Below are 15289 nucleotides of genomic sequence, written 5' to 3'. Positions count from 1 at the left end.
ATTTATTTTTTTATTATAGAAGTTCATTCTGTGTACATTTGGCTCAGTCCTTAAGGGGTTAATGTGACAGAGTCTGACTCCAGCTTTGTTTTGATCTGTCCTTAAGGGGTTAATACTACAATAGTAAATACACATCGCGCAGGTTATTGCGCTCAGCACACGCTGTATCATAGCAACCCGAGCAGGAAGCGTCACATGACATCCCCTGGGATCACGTGATCCCCGCCCAGTTCCCGATCGGAGTCCGAGAGTCATGGAGCTGCCGGCTGTCAATCTCAAGGTGGGACTGGAGTTAGAGTGCTGGCTGTGAGTGGGACTGGGGGTCAGAGTGCTGGCTGTGAGTGGGGCTGGGGTCAGAGTGCTGGCTGTGAGTGGGACTGGGGGTTAGAGTGCTGGCTGTGAGTGAGGCTGGAGTTAGAGTGCTGGCTGTGAGTGGGGCTGGGATTAGAGTGCTGGCTGTGAGTGGGGCTGGGATTAGAGTGCTGGCTGTGAGTGGGACTGGAGTTAGAGTGCTGGCTGTGAGTGGGACTGGGGTTAGAGTGCTGGCTGTGAGTGGGACTGGGGGTCAGAGTGCTGGCTGTGAGTGGGACTGGGGGTCAGAGTGCTGGCTGTGAGTGGGACTGGGGGTCAGAGTGCTGGCTGTGAGTGGGACTGGGGTTAGAGTGCTGGCTGTGAGTAGGGCTGGGGGTCAGAGTGCTGGCTGTGAGTGGGACTGGGGGTCAGAGTGCTGGCTGTGAGTGGGACTGGGGGTCAGAGTGCTGGCTGTGAGTGGGACTGGGGGTCAGAGTGCTGGCTGTGAGTGGGACTGGGGTCAGAGTGCTGGCTGTGAGTGGGACTGGGGTTAGAGTGCTGGCTGTGAGTGGGACTGGAGTTAGAGTGCTGGCTGTGAGTGAGGCTGGGGGTTAGAGTGCTGGCTGTGAGTGGGACTGGGGTTAGAGTGCTGGCTGTGAGTGGGGCTGGGGGTCAGAGTGCTGGCTGTAAGTGGGACTGGAGTTAGAGTGCTGGCTGGGGATTAGAGTGCTGGCTGTGAGTGGGGCTGGGGTTAGAGTGCTGGCTGTGAGTGGGGCTGGGGTTAGAGTGCTGGCTGTGAGTGGGACTGGGGTTAGAGTGCTGGCTGTGAGTGGGACTGGGGTTAGAGTGCTGGCTGTGAGTGGGACTGGGGTTAGAGTGCTGGCTGTGAGTGGGACTGGGGTTAGAGTGCTGGCTGTGAGTGGGACTGGGGTTAGAGTGCTGGCTGTGAGTGGGACTGGGGTTAGAGTGCTGGCTGTGAGTGGGGCTGGGGGTTAGAGTGCTGGCTGTGAGTGGGGCTGGGGGTTAGAGTGCTGGCTGTGAGTGGGGCTGGGGGTTAGAGTGCTGGCTGTGAGTGGGACTGGGGGTTAGAGTGCTGGCTGTGAGTGGGACTGGGGGTTAGAGTGCTGGCTGTGAGTGGGACTGGGGGTTAGAGTGCTGGCTGTGAGTGGGACTGGGGGTTAGAGTGCTGGCTGTGAGTGGGACTGGGGGTTAGAGTGCTGGCTGTGAGTGGGACTGGAGTGAGTGCTGGCTGTGAGTGGGACTGGGGTTAGAGTGCTGGCTGTGAGTGGGACTGGGGTCAGAGTGCTGGCTGTGAGTGGGGCTGGGGGTCAGAGTGCTGGCTGTGAGTGGGACTGGAGTTAGAGTGCTGGCTGTGAGTGGGGCTGGGGGTCAGAGTGCTGGCTGTGAGTGGGGCTGGGGGTCAGAGTGCTGGCTGTGAGTGGGGCTGGGGGTCAGAGTGCTGGCTGTGAGTGGGGCTGGGGGTCAGAGTGCTGGCTGTGAGTGGGGCTGGGGGTCAGAGTGCTGGCTGTGAGTGGGGCTGGGGGTCAGAGTGCTGGCTGTGAGTGGGGCTGGGGGTCAGAGTGCTGGCTGTGAGTGGGGCTGGGGGTCAGAGTGCTGGCTGTGAGTGGGGCTGGGGGTCAGAGTGCTGGCTGTGAGTGGGGCTGGGGGTCAGAGTGCTGGCTGTGAGTGGGGCTGGGGGTCAGAGTGCTGGCTGTGAGTGGGGCTGGGGGTCAGAGTGCTGGCTGTGAGTGGGGCTGGGGGTCAGAGTGCTGGCTGTGAGTGGGGCTGGGGGTCAGAGTGCTGGCTGTGAGTGGGGCTGGGGGTCAGAGTGCTGGCTGTGAGTGGGGCTGGGGGTCAGAGTGCTGGCTGTGAGTGGGGCTGGGGGTCAGAGTGCTGGCTGTGAGTGGGGCTGGGGGTCAGAGTGCTGGCTGTGAGTGGGGCTGGGGGTCAGAGTGCTGGCTGTGAGTGGGGCTGGGGGTCAGAGTGCTGGCTGTGAGTGGGGCTGGGGGTCAGAGTGCTGGCTGTGAGTGGGGCTGGGGGTCAGAGTGCTGGCTGTGAGTGGGGCTGGGGGTCAGAGTGCCCCCCCATGGGACTGGCAGAGAGCTGTGGGTTTATCTGTCTCTGCTTTGTTATGATCTTCAAAATATCTTAAATTCTCCAAACCCGCCTGTAAAGCCCTGTGGGCGCAGTGTTTGCTGTATAACAGCCCTGTTACAAAGTAATCGCTAACTGTTGGTTTTTCTAGAATCCCTTTAACGAGGAAGTAATGGGGGAAAATAAAGCAAAATACGCAATATTACAAACTGTACGGCAACAAACATCGAAAATAATAAAGCAGAAACGGAAGTTCTAATTCTGCAAAGAGGACATTCCTGTGTTTTGTTTACACTGTCTTCCCCACGAGCCACTTTGGCACATATTAGTGAAATTAACTCTTTCCTCAGTGTAAAAGTAAAGAACGTATTCAAGAGGGGAAATAAAAGTCTGTTCAGCTGCCGAACCTGCGTGACTATAACCGAATGCCTGCTTTAAATGTTCGGGTAATCTTTAATCGAAATTAAAGGAAAACATTTCATAATACCAGGGACAGCGCTCGCTTTATAATCTGGCGGTGATACAGTTAGAGCCTATTCATTATCAGCCAATGTCCTAAATTTGGGTTAACATATGGAAGCTGCTGTATTAATCCGCAAGACACGAAGTATGAAGTTATAACTATAGCACTATTTCCAGTCGCCTAATACAAGAATTGTGCTGGCTCTTTAAATGCCATACTGATGGTTTACATGGCATATTGTGGCAAGGCGAGCTGGTATTGTTATATGTGCAAAACAAAAATAAAGAATTTAAAAATAAATAAAAAATGGAAGCTGTGACTATAGGTGCATACCCCCAACATTTCATACAGGCAAAGGGGGGCACCTTAACTTTAGGGGTGTGAGGAGGGAGGGTGCAGCCAGGGGCAGGGCTTTTCTGGAAAATTTTAGATGACTTACTAATAACAGTTTATGGAACTAAAATGTAATTTAGAGCAAGAACAATGTATCTTATTTACACATACTGATCTAAACACATTTATTGTAGATTAAAGACACATTACTTGGAGTATTATTACTCTGGAGCTCTGTTATACACTCAGACTCATTACTGGGAGTATTATTGCTGCGGAGCTCTGTTATACACTCAGACACATTACTGGGAGTATTATTACTCTGGAGCTCTGTTATACACTCAGACTCATTACTGGGAGTATTATTGCTGTGGAGCTTTGTTATACATTCAGACACATTACTGGGAGTATTATTACTGTGGAGCTCTGTTATACATTCAGACACATTACTGGGAGTATTATTGCTGTGGAGCTCTGTTATACATTCATACACATAACTGGGAGTATTATTACTGTGGAGCTCTGTTATACACTCAGACACATAACTGGGAGTATTATTACTGTGGAGCTCTGTTATACACTCAGACACATTACTGGGAGTATTATTGCTGTGGAGCTCTGTTATACACTCAGACACATTACTGGGAGTATTATTACTGTGGAGCTCTGTTATACACTCATACACATTACTGGGAGTATTATTGCTGTGGAGCTCTGTTATACAGTCAGACACATTACTGGGAGTATTATTGCTGTGGAGCTCTGTTATACACTCAGACACATTACTGGGAGTATTATTGCTGGGGAGCTCTGTGATACCCTCAGACACATTACTGGGAGTATTATTGCTGTGTAGCTCTGTTATACGCTCAGACACATTACTGGGAGTATTATTGCTGTGGAGCTCTGTTATAACCTCAGACACATTACTGTGAGTATTATTGCTGTAGAGCTCTGTTATACACTCAGACACATTACTGGGAGTATTATTACTGTGGAGTTCTGTTATACACAGACACATTACTGGGAGTATTATTGCTGTAGAGCTCTATTATACACTCAGACACATTACTGGGAGTATTATTGCTGTGTAGCTCTGTTATGCACTCAGACACATTACTGGGAGTATTATTGCTGGGGAGCTCTGTGATACCCTCAGACACATTACTGGGAGTATTATTGCTGTGTAGCTCTGTTATACGCTCACACATTACTGGGAGTATTATTGCTGTAGAGCTCTGTTATACACGCAGACACATTACTGGGAGTAATATTGCTGTGGAGTTCTGTTATACACAGACACATTACTGGGAGTATTATTGCTGTGGAGCTCTGTAGTGATGTACCGAACTGTTCGCTGGCGAATAATTCCCTGGCGAACATGGCGTGTTCGCGTTCGCCACGGCGGGCAAACACATGCGCGGTTCGATCCGCCCCCTATTCGTCGTCATTGAGCAAACGTTGACCCTGTGCCTCACGGTCAGCAGACACATTCCAGCAAATTAGCAGCAGACCCTCCCTTCCAGACCCTCCCACCTCCCTCCCAGTATCCATTTTAGATTCATTCTGAAGCTGCATTCTTAGTGAGAGGAGGGAAAGTGTAGCTACTGCTCATTAGATAGGGAAATTGATAGCTAGGCTAGGGTATTCAGTGTCCACTACAGTCCTGAAGGACTCATCTGATCTCTGCTGTAAGAACAGCATCCCAAAAAGCCCTTTTTAGGGCTAGAATCAGTCTGCTTTTTTTTTTTTCTGTGTAATCTAATTGCAGTTGCCTGCCTGCCAGCTTCTGTGTCAGGCTCACAGTGGATACTGTGCCCACTTGCCCTGTGCCACCACTCATATCTGGTGTCACAATAGCTTAAGCTTGACATTTAAAAACAAAATTTTTTTTTCACTGTTATAGATTGAATAGCAATTAGTTGTCTTCAAGCGGGTGTCAGGCCTTCAGCGTGTACTCTGCCAACCTCAGCAAGTGCACTTTGCCACTCATATCTGGTGTGACTATAGCGTGCCTTTAAAAAGCAAAAAAGTTTTTCACTGTAAGCTAATAGCAGTCAGTGTCCTTCAAGCGGGTGTCAGGCCTTCAGCGTGTACTCTGCCAACCTCAGCAAGTGTTAATTTGAACTGTGGGGCACAAGAACTTAAATCGAAAACATCTTTAAGCCAACTATGTTTTCACTAAGCTTAGTGAATAACTAACATTAACGAGTCGGATTAAACGCACTCTGCACTCCAGGTATGATCTGTTTAAATGACCCCACTCTGGGCCCTGAATGGTAAAACGTTTCACATGGGCATACGAAAGGTACACATGGCAATTAAAATCAGAAAATATGTAAAACATTTTTAGATATACTGGAAATTAGTACACCAATACGATTAAGCACGTTGATTAACAAAATAAAGAAATGTTAATCTATCAAAGCGGCTTGAGAAAATATATGTTTAAAAAGATACAAAAATATCAAAATCTGCTTATAAAAAAATAAATAATGCCTTAAAATTCAAAATGCAAGTATGAATATTAGCACACACAAGCTATCTACCAAATGTGAAAACTATTATTTAGCTTTTCTGGCAACTAAAACTAACATACGACAGAGTTTACTATATTCAGTGCAATATCTAAAGGAAGTACTGGCTAAAAATTTCAATGCAAAACTAGCAAAGTTGTCAAAAACTGTATTAAGTCGGTTGTTTTCTTTTTATCTGGTGAATAAAATGTTTCTACATTATATCACACAGCTATTTGTCGTCTTCAAAAAATTCTTCTTGTGGTTTTGTCTTTCTGTACTTTCAGGATTCATGTTTGCACGTTTTTTTTCAGAATTTGCCAGGAATCTCTTTTTGAAGTTGTTCCCTGTCCTCTTGACACGATCAATGACCCGAGAGTCTCCGTAAGCAGGGTTGACCTGTTAGTCCCGTTTTCCATTCAAGTTGCACATGATGTCCCGGCTAGGTTTCTAGGGACAAATGTTGGAGCCTCGGCGTTGCCCCAATATGGAGAGAGCGTGGAGTTTGTTGGAGGCTTCGATGTGAGTAGCGAGTCCGGGGGGAGACCCAGTTGCCCCAGGATTCCCTCTGCCTCCTGCATGTTGCATACGGTATGCCTGGCGTACGCATGGCGACTTCTCGCTTCAGTAGTTAGGACACGCCCCCCTAGCCCGCCAGCTTTTACCATACAAGCTGGTAGAGTCTGAGGCGTTCAAAAAATTTGTAGCTATTGGGACACCGCAGTGGAAGGTACCCGGCCGAAATGTCTTTTCAAAAAAGGCAATCCCCAACCTGTACTCGATTGTGCAAAAGGAAGTCATGGCATGTCTGGCACACAGTGTTGGGGCAAGGGTCCATCTGACCACTGATACCTGGTCTGCAAAGCATGGTCAGGGCAGGTATATAACCTCCACTGCGCATTGGGTAAACCTGCTGACGGCTGCCAAGCATGGAATGCGTGGCTCTGCAGAGGAGTTGGTGACACCACCACGACTTGCAGGCAGGCCTGCTGCCACCTCCTCTACTCCTACTCCATCCTCTTCCATAACCTCCTCGGCTGAGTCCTCTTCTGCTGCTGCATCTTGCTCCACATCAACGGCACCCCCCCCCCCCCCCCCGCCCAGCTCCCCTATTCCCTATTCTGCTCTGTGTCAGTGTGTATCATGGTCTCTGAGGACAGGTGTCAATCCATATCTGCCAAGTTACCCTATGTAGGGGGAACAGTCCCTATTCTGCTCTGTGTGAGGAGGAGGAACGGGAAATGAGTAGCTCTGCATCCAACCTTGTGCAAATGGGGTCTTTCATGCTGTCGTGCCTGTTGAGGGACCCTCGTATAAAAAGGCTGAAGGAGAACAACCTGTACTGGGTGTCCACGCTACTAGACCCCCGGTATAAGCAGAAAGTGGCGGAAATGTTACCGAATTACAAGTCGGAAAGGATGCAGCATTTGCAAAATAAATTAAAAAGTATGCTTTACACAGCGTATAAGGGTGATGTCACAGCACAACGGGAGTCTAACAGGGGAAGAGGTGAATGTCGTCATCCTCCTCCTCCCACGACCACGCCATATCTGCCAAGTGACCCTATGTAGGGGGAACAGTCTCTATTCTGCTCTGTCAGTGTGTATCAGGGATCATTAGGACAGGTGTCAATCCATATCTGCCAAGTGACCCTATGTAGGAGGAACAGTCTCTATTCTGCTCTGTGTCAGTGTGTATCAGGGGCTTTGAGGACAGGTGTCAATCCATATCTGCCAAGTGACCCTATGTAGGGGGAACAGTCTCTATTCTGCTCTGTGTCAGTGTGTATCAGGGGCTTTGAGGACAGGTGTCAATCCATATCTGCCAAGTGACCCTATGTAGGGGGAATAGTCTCTATTCTGCTCTGTGTCAGTGTGTATCAGGGATCATTAGGATAGGTGTCAGTCCATATCTGCCAAGTGACCCTATGTAGGGGGAACAGTCTCTATTCTGCTCTGTGTCAGTGTGTATCAGGGGCTTTGAGGACAGGTGTCAATCCATATCTGCCAAGTGACCCTATGTAGGGGGAACAGTCTCTATTCTGCTCTGTGTCAGTGTGTATCAGGGGCTTTGAGGACAGGTGTCAATCCATATCTGCCAAGTGACCCTATGTAGGGGGAACAGTCTCTATTCTGCTCTGTGTCAGTGTGTATCAGGGGCTTTGAGGACAGGTGTCAATCCATATCTGCCAAGTGACCCTATGTAGGGGGAACAGTCTCTATTCTGCTCTGTGTCAGTGTGTATCAGGGGCTTTGAGGACAGGTGTCAATCCATATCTGCCAAGTGACCCTATGTAGGGGGAACAGTCTCTATTCTGCTCTGTGTCAGTGTGTATCAGGGGCTTTGAGGACAGGTGTCAATCCATATCTGCCAAGTGACCCTATGTAGGGGGAACAGTCTCTATTCTGCTCTGTGTCAGTGTGTATCAGGGGCTTTGAGGACAGGTGTCAATCCATATCTGCCAAGTGACCCTATGTAGGGGGAACAGTCTCTATTCTGCTCTGTGTCAGTGTGTATCAGGGATCATTAGGATAGGTGTCAATCCATATCTGCCAAGTGACCCTATGTAGGGGGAACAGTCTCTATTCTGCTCTGTGTCAATGTGTATCATGGTCTCTGAGGACAGGTGTCAATCCATATCTGCCAAGTGACCCTATGTAGGGGGAACAGTCTCTATTCTGCTCTGTGTCAGTGTGTATCAGGGATCCTTAGGATAGGTGTCAATCCATATCTGCCAAGTGACCCTATGTAGGGGGAATAGTCCCTATTCTGCTCTGTGTCAGTGTGTATCAGGGTCTCTGAGGACAGGTGTCAATCCATATGTCAAGGTGTCAATATGTCATATGTCAGGTGTCAATCCATATCCATTGTGATTTAGGAATGTTAGGTGATTTCTGCCCTTTATGGATTAAAACCAGAATCTGCATCAACTGTGTAATTTTCCATGGGAGTTTTGCCATGGATCCCCCTCCGGCATGCCACAGTCCAGGTGTTAGTCCCCTTGAAACAACTTTTCCATCACTTTTGTGGCCAGAAAGAGTCCCTGTGGGTTTTCAAATTCGCCTGCCAATTGAAGTCAATGGCGGTTCGCCCGGTTCGCGAACGTTTGCGGAAGTTCCCGTTCGCTGTTCGCGAACCGAAAATTTCGTGTTCGCGACATCACTAGAGCTCTGTTATACATTTAGACACATTAATGGGAGTATTATTGCTGTGGAGCTCTGTGATACACTCAGACACATTACTGGGAGTATTATTGCTGTGGAGCTCTGTTATACACTCACACATTACTGGGAGTATTATTGCTGTGGAGCTCTGTTATACACTCAGACACATTACTGGGAGTATTATTGCTGTGGGGCTCTGTTATACGCTCAGACACATTACTGGGAGTATTATTGCTGTGGAGCTCTGTTATACACAGACACATTACTGGGAGTATTATTGCTGTGGAGCTCTGTTACACACTCAGACACATTACTGGGAGTATTATTGCTGTGGAGCTCTGTTATACACTCAGACACATTACTGGGAGTATTATTGCTGTGGGGCTCTGTTATACGCTCAGACACATTACTGGGAGTATTATTGCTGTGGAGCTCTGTTATACACAGACACATTACTGGGAGTATTATTGCTGTGGAGCTCTGTTACACACTCAGACACATTACTGGGAGTATTATTGCTGTGGAGCTCTGTTATACACTCAGACACACCAACAATATGGACATCTGAGAAAATAGAGACAGAGAGTTGGGGATACAATAGGGACTGTCCCTCCTAAATAGGGACAGATGGAAGGTATGTAGCTGAGCTGCTAAAAATAGTATTTCCGGGGATGTTGATATTATTTTTAGAAGTTGATGGCATTCATGATATTGGCAATGGAAGGATGAAAAGTTATGATATGAACACAGGAATTTTTTGTTAAACACCAATGTGTAGTGAATTGGGGGAAAAAATGCTAAATTTAGACAAAGCTGTCTGGTATAGTCTCCTAGCCTGTTATAATGTGGCTTATTTGTGCTATTTTACAGTCCGTTTTTGAGTTCAGTTCAATTTGATCTTTAGTTAAAGGGACACTCTAGTCACCTCAATAACTTCAGCTTAATGAGGTTCTTCAGGTGAGAACTATAGCTCCCTGTAGCCTTTCTCATGTAAACACTGTATTTTCTGAGAAAATACAGTGTTTACATTGAATGCTAGGAACACCTCCAGTTGCAGTCACTCAGAGTGAACCAGAGGGACTTCGGAGTTGATGGAGGCATAATATGCCTCCATGCACTCAGATCTGCTGTCAGCAGAGCACAGGGCAGCACTGTGCACAGCATCCTGTGATTCAGTTTCTCCTCCCTCTGCATGCAGACACTGAACTTTCCTCATAGAGATTCATTGATTCAATTCATATCTATGAGGAGATGCTGATTGGCCAGGGCTGTATTTGAATCATGCTGGCTCTGCCCCTGATCTGCCTCTTTGTCAGTCTCAGCCAATCCTATGGGGAAGCATTGTGATTGGATCAGGCTACCACTTCTGCTGATGTCAGCAGACTGCTTGTTTTTCTGATTGCAGCATGCAGATTTACAGCTTCAGGCTTGAATACAATAATATTTTTACTATATTTATGGAGGCATGAGGGGCCAAGGGGGGCTAGGTGGTGGTGTTAACACTATAGGGTCAGGAATACATGTTTGTGTTCCTGACCCTATAGTGATCCTTCAATAAACCCCAGAGATACAACTGGAGTCTTATCCACTGAGCTCTCTCACCCTTATAAGGACAGAGCAAGGAGCAATCTGCTAAAAAAGAACATTTACAATGACTGATTATGTTGGTAAATATGAACAACTTGCACAAGGGCACCGTTTCCTAAAGGAAATGTTCATAGTTAGCGCAATAAGGAGAGAACGGTTTATTTTGTTGTGCAACAGACAGACATAAAGTGAATGGTGCAATAATGTCTGTCACCCGCATTCCGAGTATAAACTGCAAGAGATCTGACCGAATGGAAGATCCTGTTTCACTTCATTTCCTTTATGGCAGCTTTAAATAATTTTTTGGGTTTCAATACCCTATTCTCTGGAAGCTCACTACTGAGTCAAAATGACATCATATCTTAGCAACGTCATTAACCCTGACTTAAGTACCAGTGATATCAACAATGTGTTTTCCCTTGAACCCCTAATCAAACAGAACATAAACGATATTAACAAAAGCTTTTTTGACATACAAACTATGTACAAACAACAAATTAAGGGACACTGGGAAATCACAAGCCTACGTAAATATGTAGAGGACAAGTTAGTCCCAAGAGGACTCAGGTCAGACATTTCGAGACCTGAGAAAGTAAAAAGTAAAACCGACATACAATCAAAGAATGGAACAACATTCTAATTGATGGCTCTATCAGACTAATGGAATTTCTGATTAAACTTGAAGAATCACATTTAGAAACTGTCAATCAAGACTTGCAGACAGAAATCAACAACATTAAAACATTTTAAACCCATCAGGACTTTAAACAAATTGAAACCAAACTAAATCACAATCTAGAGAATTTAAAAAAATACGTTAGGGAAAAGAATCACCTTAAGTACCAACGTGATTACAGAGATTTCAAGGAAGGAACCATCTTTAGACAGAGAAACATGAGAAAACGCTACAGTAGTAAACAAAGTTCCACATCGGGTGACACAGAATGGTCCGATTCTGACCATAGCTCAGAAAGAAAAGATAGATACCCCGCCAGAAATAGAAACTTCACGCAAAGAAAAGGCATATTAAAACAAGTAGAGAAAAATGTATCCTTTCCAGAATCACAGAACACCTTCTCGAGCATTAATACTAATACCTCGAACTCGAACACTTCTTTACAATCTGCAACACCTTCCTCCTCCTCGTCTTCTTTTTTAGAACAGGAGTGGCCTCTACCCCAGAGAGGCAGACTCAGGGACAGAAAAAGATGGGGGTACAAGACCAACAAGGAAAGTTACAAAAATCAATAAATCAGGACACTAGTGATGAAAATCTCATCATTAATTTGTCCTCCTTCCAACTCGCCAACAAACACACTTCTCTTCTTAGCAAGGGCCTATCTTTTGTTCCTTCCCCAGTCACCAACAAGTTTGACTGGGTGAAGGACACAAACCTCTTTGGGCGCAAACTGGCACTTAGTATCACCTATAAGAGACAAGAGAAGAAACTCGCTAGAGATCTAGGCGTAACCCAGGAGGACTATCAACATGTTAAAACGATGGTCTCTCTCCTGGATGACCAAAGTGACAAACCTTCTCTTACTACGTGTAAACCCTCTAGCTGGTACACCCCTAACTTTAAAGAAGTATCGAGTGTAGACCTCTTTGTCCAAATGACCACCAAATCTCTTTAGTCCCTTCCTCCTCCTACCAAGGATATAGACAACCTAACGAAATCAGAACTTGAAGCACTTAGAGATCTGAGTGCAAATAAAGATATAGTCATAAAACCTTCGGACAAAGGAGGAAACATAGTACTCATGGACCAAGACAAATACATTGAGATGTGCATGGAACACTTAAAGGATGACACTCAATACAGAGCACTTTCGCAAGATCCCACAGTCACCTTTCTCAGTGAATTAAAATCTCTGCTAAACCGAGCCTTGGGGGATGAACTAATTAGAAAGGAGGAATATCAATTCATGATTCCGACCTGCAATCCTACAATCCCTACTTTCTACTGTCTACCAAAAGTTCACAAATGCCTTAAAAATCCACCAGGGAGACCCATTGTCTCGGGCAACAATTCCCTGCCTGAAAAAACTAGCAAATTCTTAGAACAAATTCTTCATCCATTTGTCACTAACCTGACTCATATGTACAAGACACAAAACAGACACTGCTGGCACTGGAGAACCTAGAGGTCCCTCCCTATTCTCTTCTTGCAAGCCTAGACATTGTATCACTATACAACAATATCCCCCATGATATAGGATTACAGGCAACCTCCTATTTTTTACATAGATCGACCAAACACAATCCTGAACAAATTGAACTCATTTTGACACTTCTTGAGTTTGTTCTTAGACACAACTATTTTGTATTCAATGGGGTATATTATTTACAACTCCGTGGCACAGCTATGGGCACGGCTTGTGCCCCTAGCTATGCCAATCTCTACCTAGGCTGGTGGGAGGAGAACCTCTCTAAGGATGCCAATACCAATCACTTTCATCAATATATACACAAATGGTTAAGATATATTGATGATATATTGATTTTCTGGACGGGCTCCTGTTCTAATTTCATTGAAATGGTTAAGGCCCTCAACAACAACCAAATTGGGCTACAGTTGACCTATGTCATCAACGAAACAGAACTAGAATTCCTAGATCTTAGAATTTTACTCAATTTGGATGGTACAGTTGACACCGAACTATATAGGAAAAGCTCTGCATCAAACAGCCTCCTACATTGGCAGAGCTTCCATCCCCACCATCTAAAAGCTGGAATTCCATATGGACAGTACCTCAGGGCTAGGAGGAACTGTTCCAATGAGGTATCCTTTAAAATTGAAGCAGACAAATTAAGGATACGCTTCAAAAACAGAGGTTATCCTAATAAAATTCTAAAAAAGGCGTTTCAGAGAGCCCTATCTCAGGACAGAAGTTCCAGCCTTCATTCCATCAAAGCCACCCCACCCAACCAACTGATCAGATGCATTGGGACCTTCGACAAACAGTGGCAACCCATCAAAGACATTTTCAGTCGAAACTGGCCAATCTTACAATACAATACAGATTTGGGACCAGAATCAGTGGCCTACCCAAACATCACGGCACGCAGGTCCAAGAATCTCAGAGACTTCCTGGTACATAGTCACCTTGAGAAGAAAACTCCATCTAAGAATTGGCTCACTGCACCAGTTGGAATCCACAAATGTGGTCATTGCAAAGCATGTCCATTTATCAAACAGTCCAAAACCATCAAATGCACCAATACTCAAAAATAATTTAAAGTGAATGAATTCATAAACTGTAGCACCACACGAGTCATACACTGTGTGCAGAATTATTAGGCAAATGAGTATTTTGACCACATCATCCTCTTTATGCATGTTGTCTTACTCCAAGCTGTATAGGCTCGAAAACCTACTACCAATTAAGCATATTAGGTGATGTGCATCTCTGTAATGAGAAGGGGTGTGGTCTAATGACATCAACACCCTATATCAGGTGTGCATAATTATTAGGCAACTTCCTTTCCTTTGGCAAAATGGGTCAAAAGAAGGACTTGACAGGCTCAGAAAAGTAAAAAATAGTGAGATATCTTGCAGAGGGATGCAGCACTCTTAAAATTGCAAAGCTTCTGAAGCGTGATCATCGAACAATCAAGCGTTTCATTCAAAATAGTCAACAGGGTCGCAAGAAGCGTGTGGAGAAACCAAGGCGCAAAATAACTGCCCATGAACTGAGAAAAGTCAAGCGTGCAGCTGCCAAGATGCCACTTGCCACCAGTTTGGCCATATTTCAGAGCTGCAACATCACTGGAGTGCCCGAAAGCACAATGTGTGCAATACTCAGAGACATGGCCAAGGTAAGAAAGGCTGAAAGACGACCACCACTGAACAAGACACACAAGCTGAAACGTCAAGACTGGGCCAAGAAATATCTCAAGACTGATTTTTCTAAGGTTTTATGGACTGATGAAATGAGAGTGAGTCTTGATGGGCCAGATGGATGGATTGGTAAAGGGCAGAGAGCTCCAGTCCGACTCAGACGCCAGCAAGGACGAGGTGGAGTACTGGTTTGGGCTGGTATCATCAAAGATGAGCTTGTGGGGCCTTTTCGGGTTGAGGATGGAGTCAAGCTCAACTCCCAGTTTCTGGAAGACAACTTCTTCGAGCAGTGGTACAGGAAGAAGTCTGCATCCTTCAAGAAAAACATGATTTTCATGCAGGACAATGCTCCATCACACGCGTCCAAGTACTCCACAGCGTGGCTGGCAAGAAAGGGTATAACAGAAGAAAATCTAATGACATGGCCTCCTTGTTCACCTGATCTGAACCCCATTGAGAACCTGTGGTCCATCATCAAATGTGAGATTTACAAGGAGGGAAAACAGTACACCTCTCTGAACAGTGTCTGGGAGGCTGTGGTTGCTGCTGCACGCAATGTTGATGGTGAACAGATCAAAACACTGACAGAATCCATGGATGGCAGACTTTTGAGTGTCCTTGCAAAGAAAGGTGGCTATATTGGTCACTGATTTGTTTTTGTTATGTTTTTGAATGTCAGAAATGTATATTTGTGAATGTTGAGATGTTATATTGGTTTCACTGGTAAAAATAAATAATTGAAATGGGTATATATTTGTTTTTTGTTAAGTTGCCTAATAATTATGCACAGTAATAGTCACCTGCACACACAGATATCCCCCTAAAATAGCTATAACTAAAAACAAACTAAAAACTACTTCCAAAAATATTCAGCTTTGATATTAATGAGTTTTTTGGGTTCATTGAGAACATGGTTGTTGTTCAATAATAAAATTAATCCTCAAAAATACAACTTGCCTAATAATTCTGCACTCCCTGTATACGTCATTACATGTTCTTG

At 45.5% G+C, this 15289-nt stretch overlaps 1 protein-coding gene across 2 annotated transcripts in view; it reads left to right on the top strand.

The window, feature by feature from the left end:
* The first annotated feature begins 210 nt into the window (after positions 1 to 210).
* The window catches only part of AGTRAP (angiotensin II receptor associated protein), a 33914-nt gene continuing 18835 nt past the window's right edge, over positions 211 to 15289 (top strand). For both annotated transcript variants that reach the window (XM_063436083.1, XM_063436082.1), the window contains exon 1: positions 211 to 280. In XM_063436083.1, the coding sequence (XP_063292153.1) occupies positions 254 to 280 (27 nt within the window). In that variant the 5' untranslated portion in view covers positions 211 to 253. The remainder of the gene's footprint in view (positions 281 to 15289) is intronic.

This window comes from Pelobates fuscus, chromosome 11 (genome assembly GCF_036172605.1).
Source record: "Pelobates fuscus isolate aPelFus1 chromosome 11, aPelFus1.pri, whole genome shotgun sequence".
Classification (NCBI taxonomy): domain Eukaryota; kingdom Metazoa; phylum Chordata; class Amphibia; order Anura; family Pelobatidae; genus Pelobates; species Pelobates fuscus.
The sequence above is the reverse complement of the archived record's forward strand: the minus strand, read 5'-3'. Positions and strand labels throughout refer to the sequence as shown.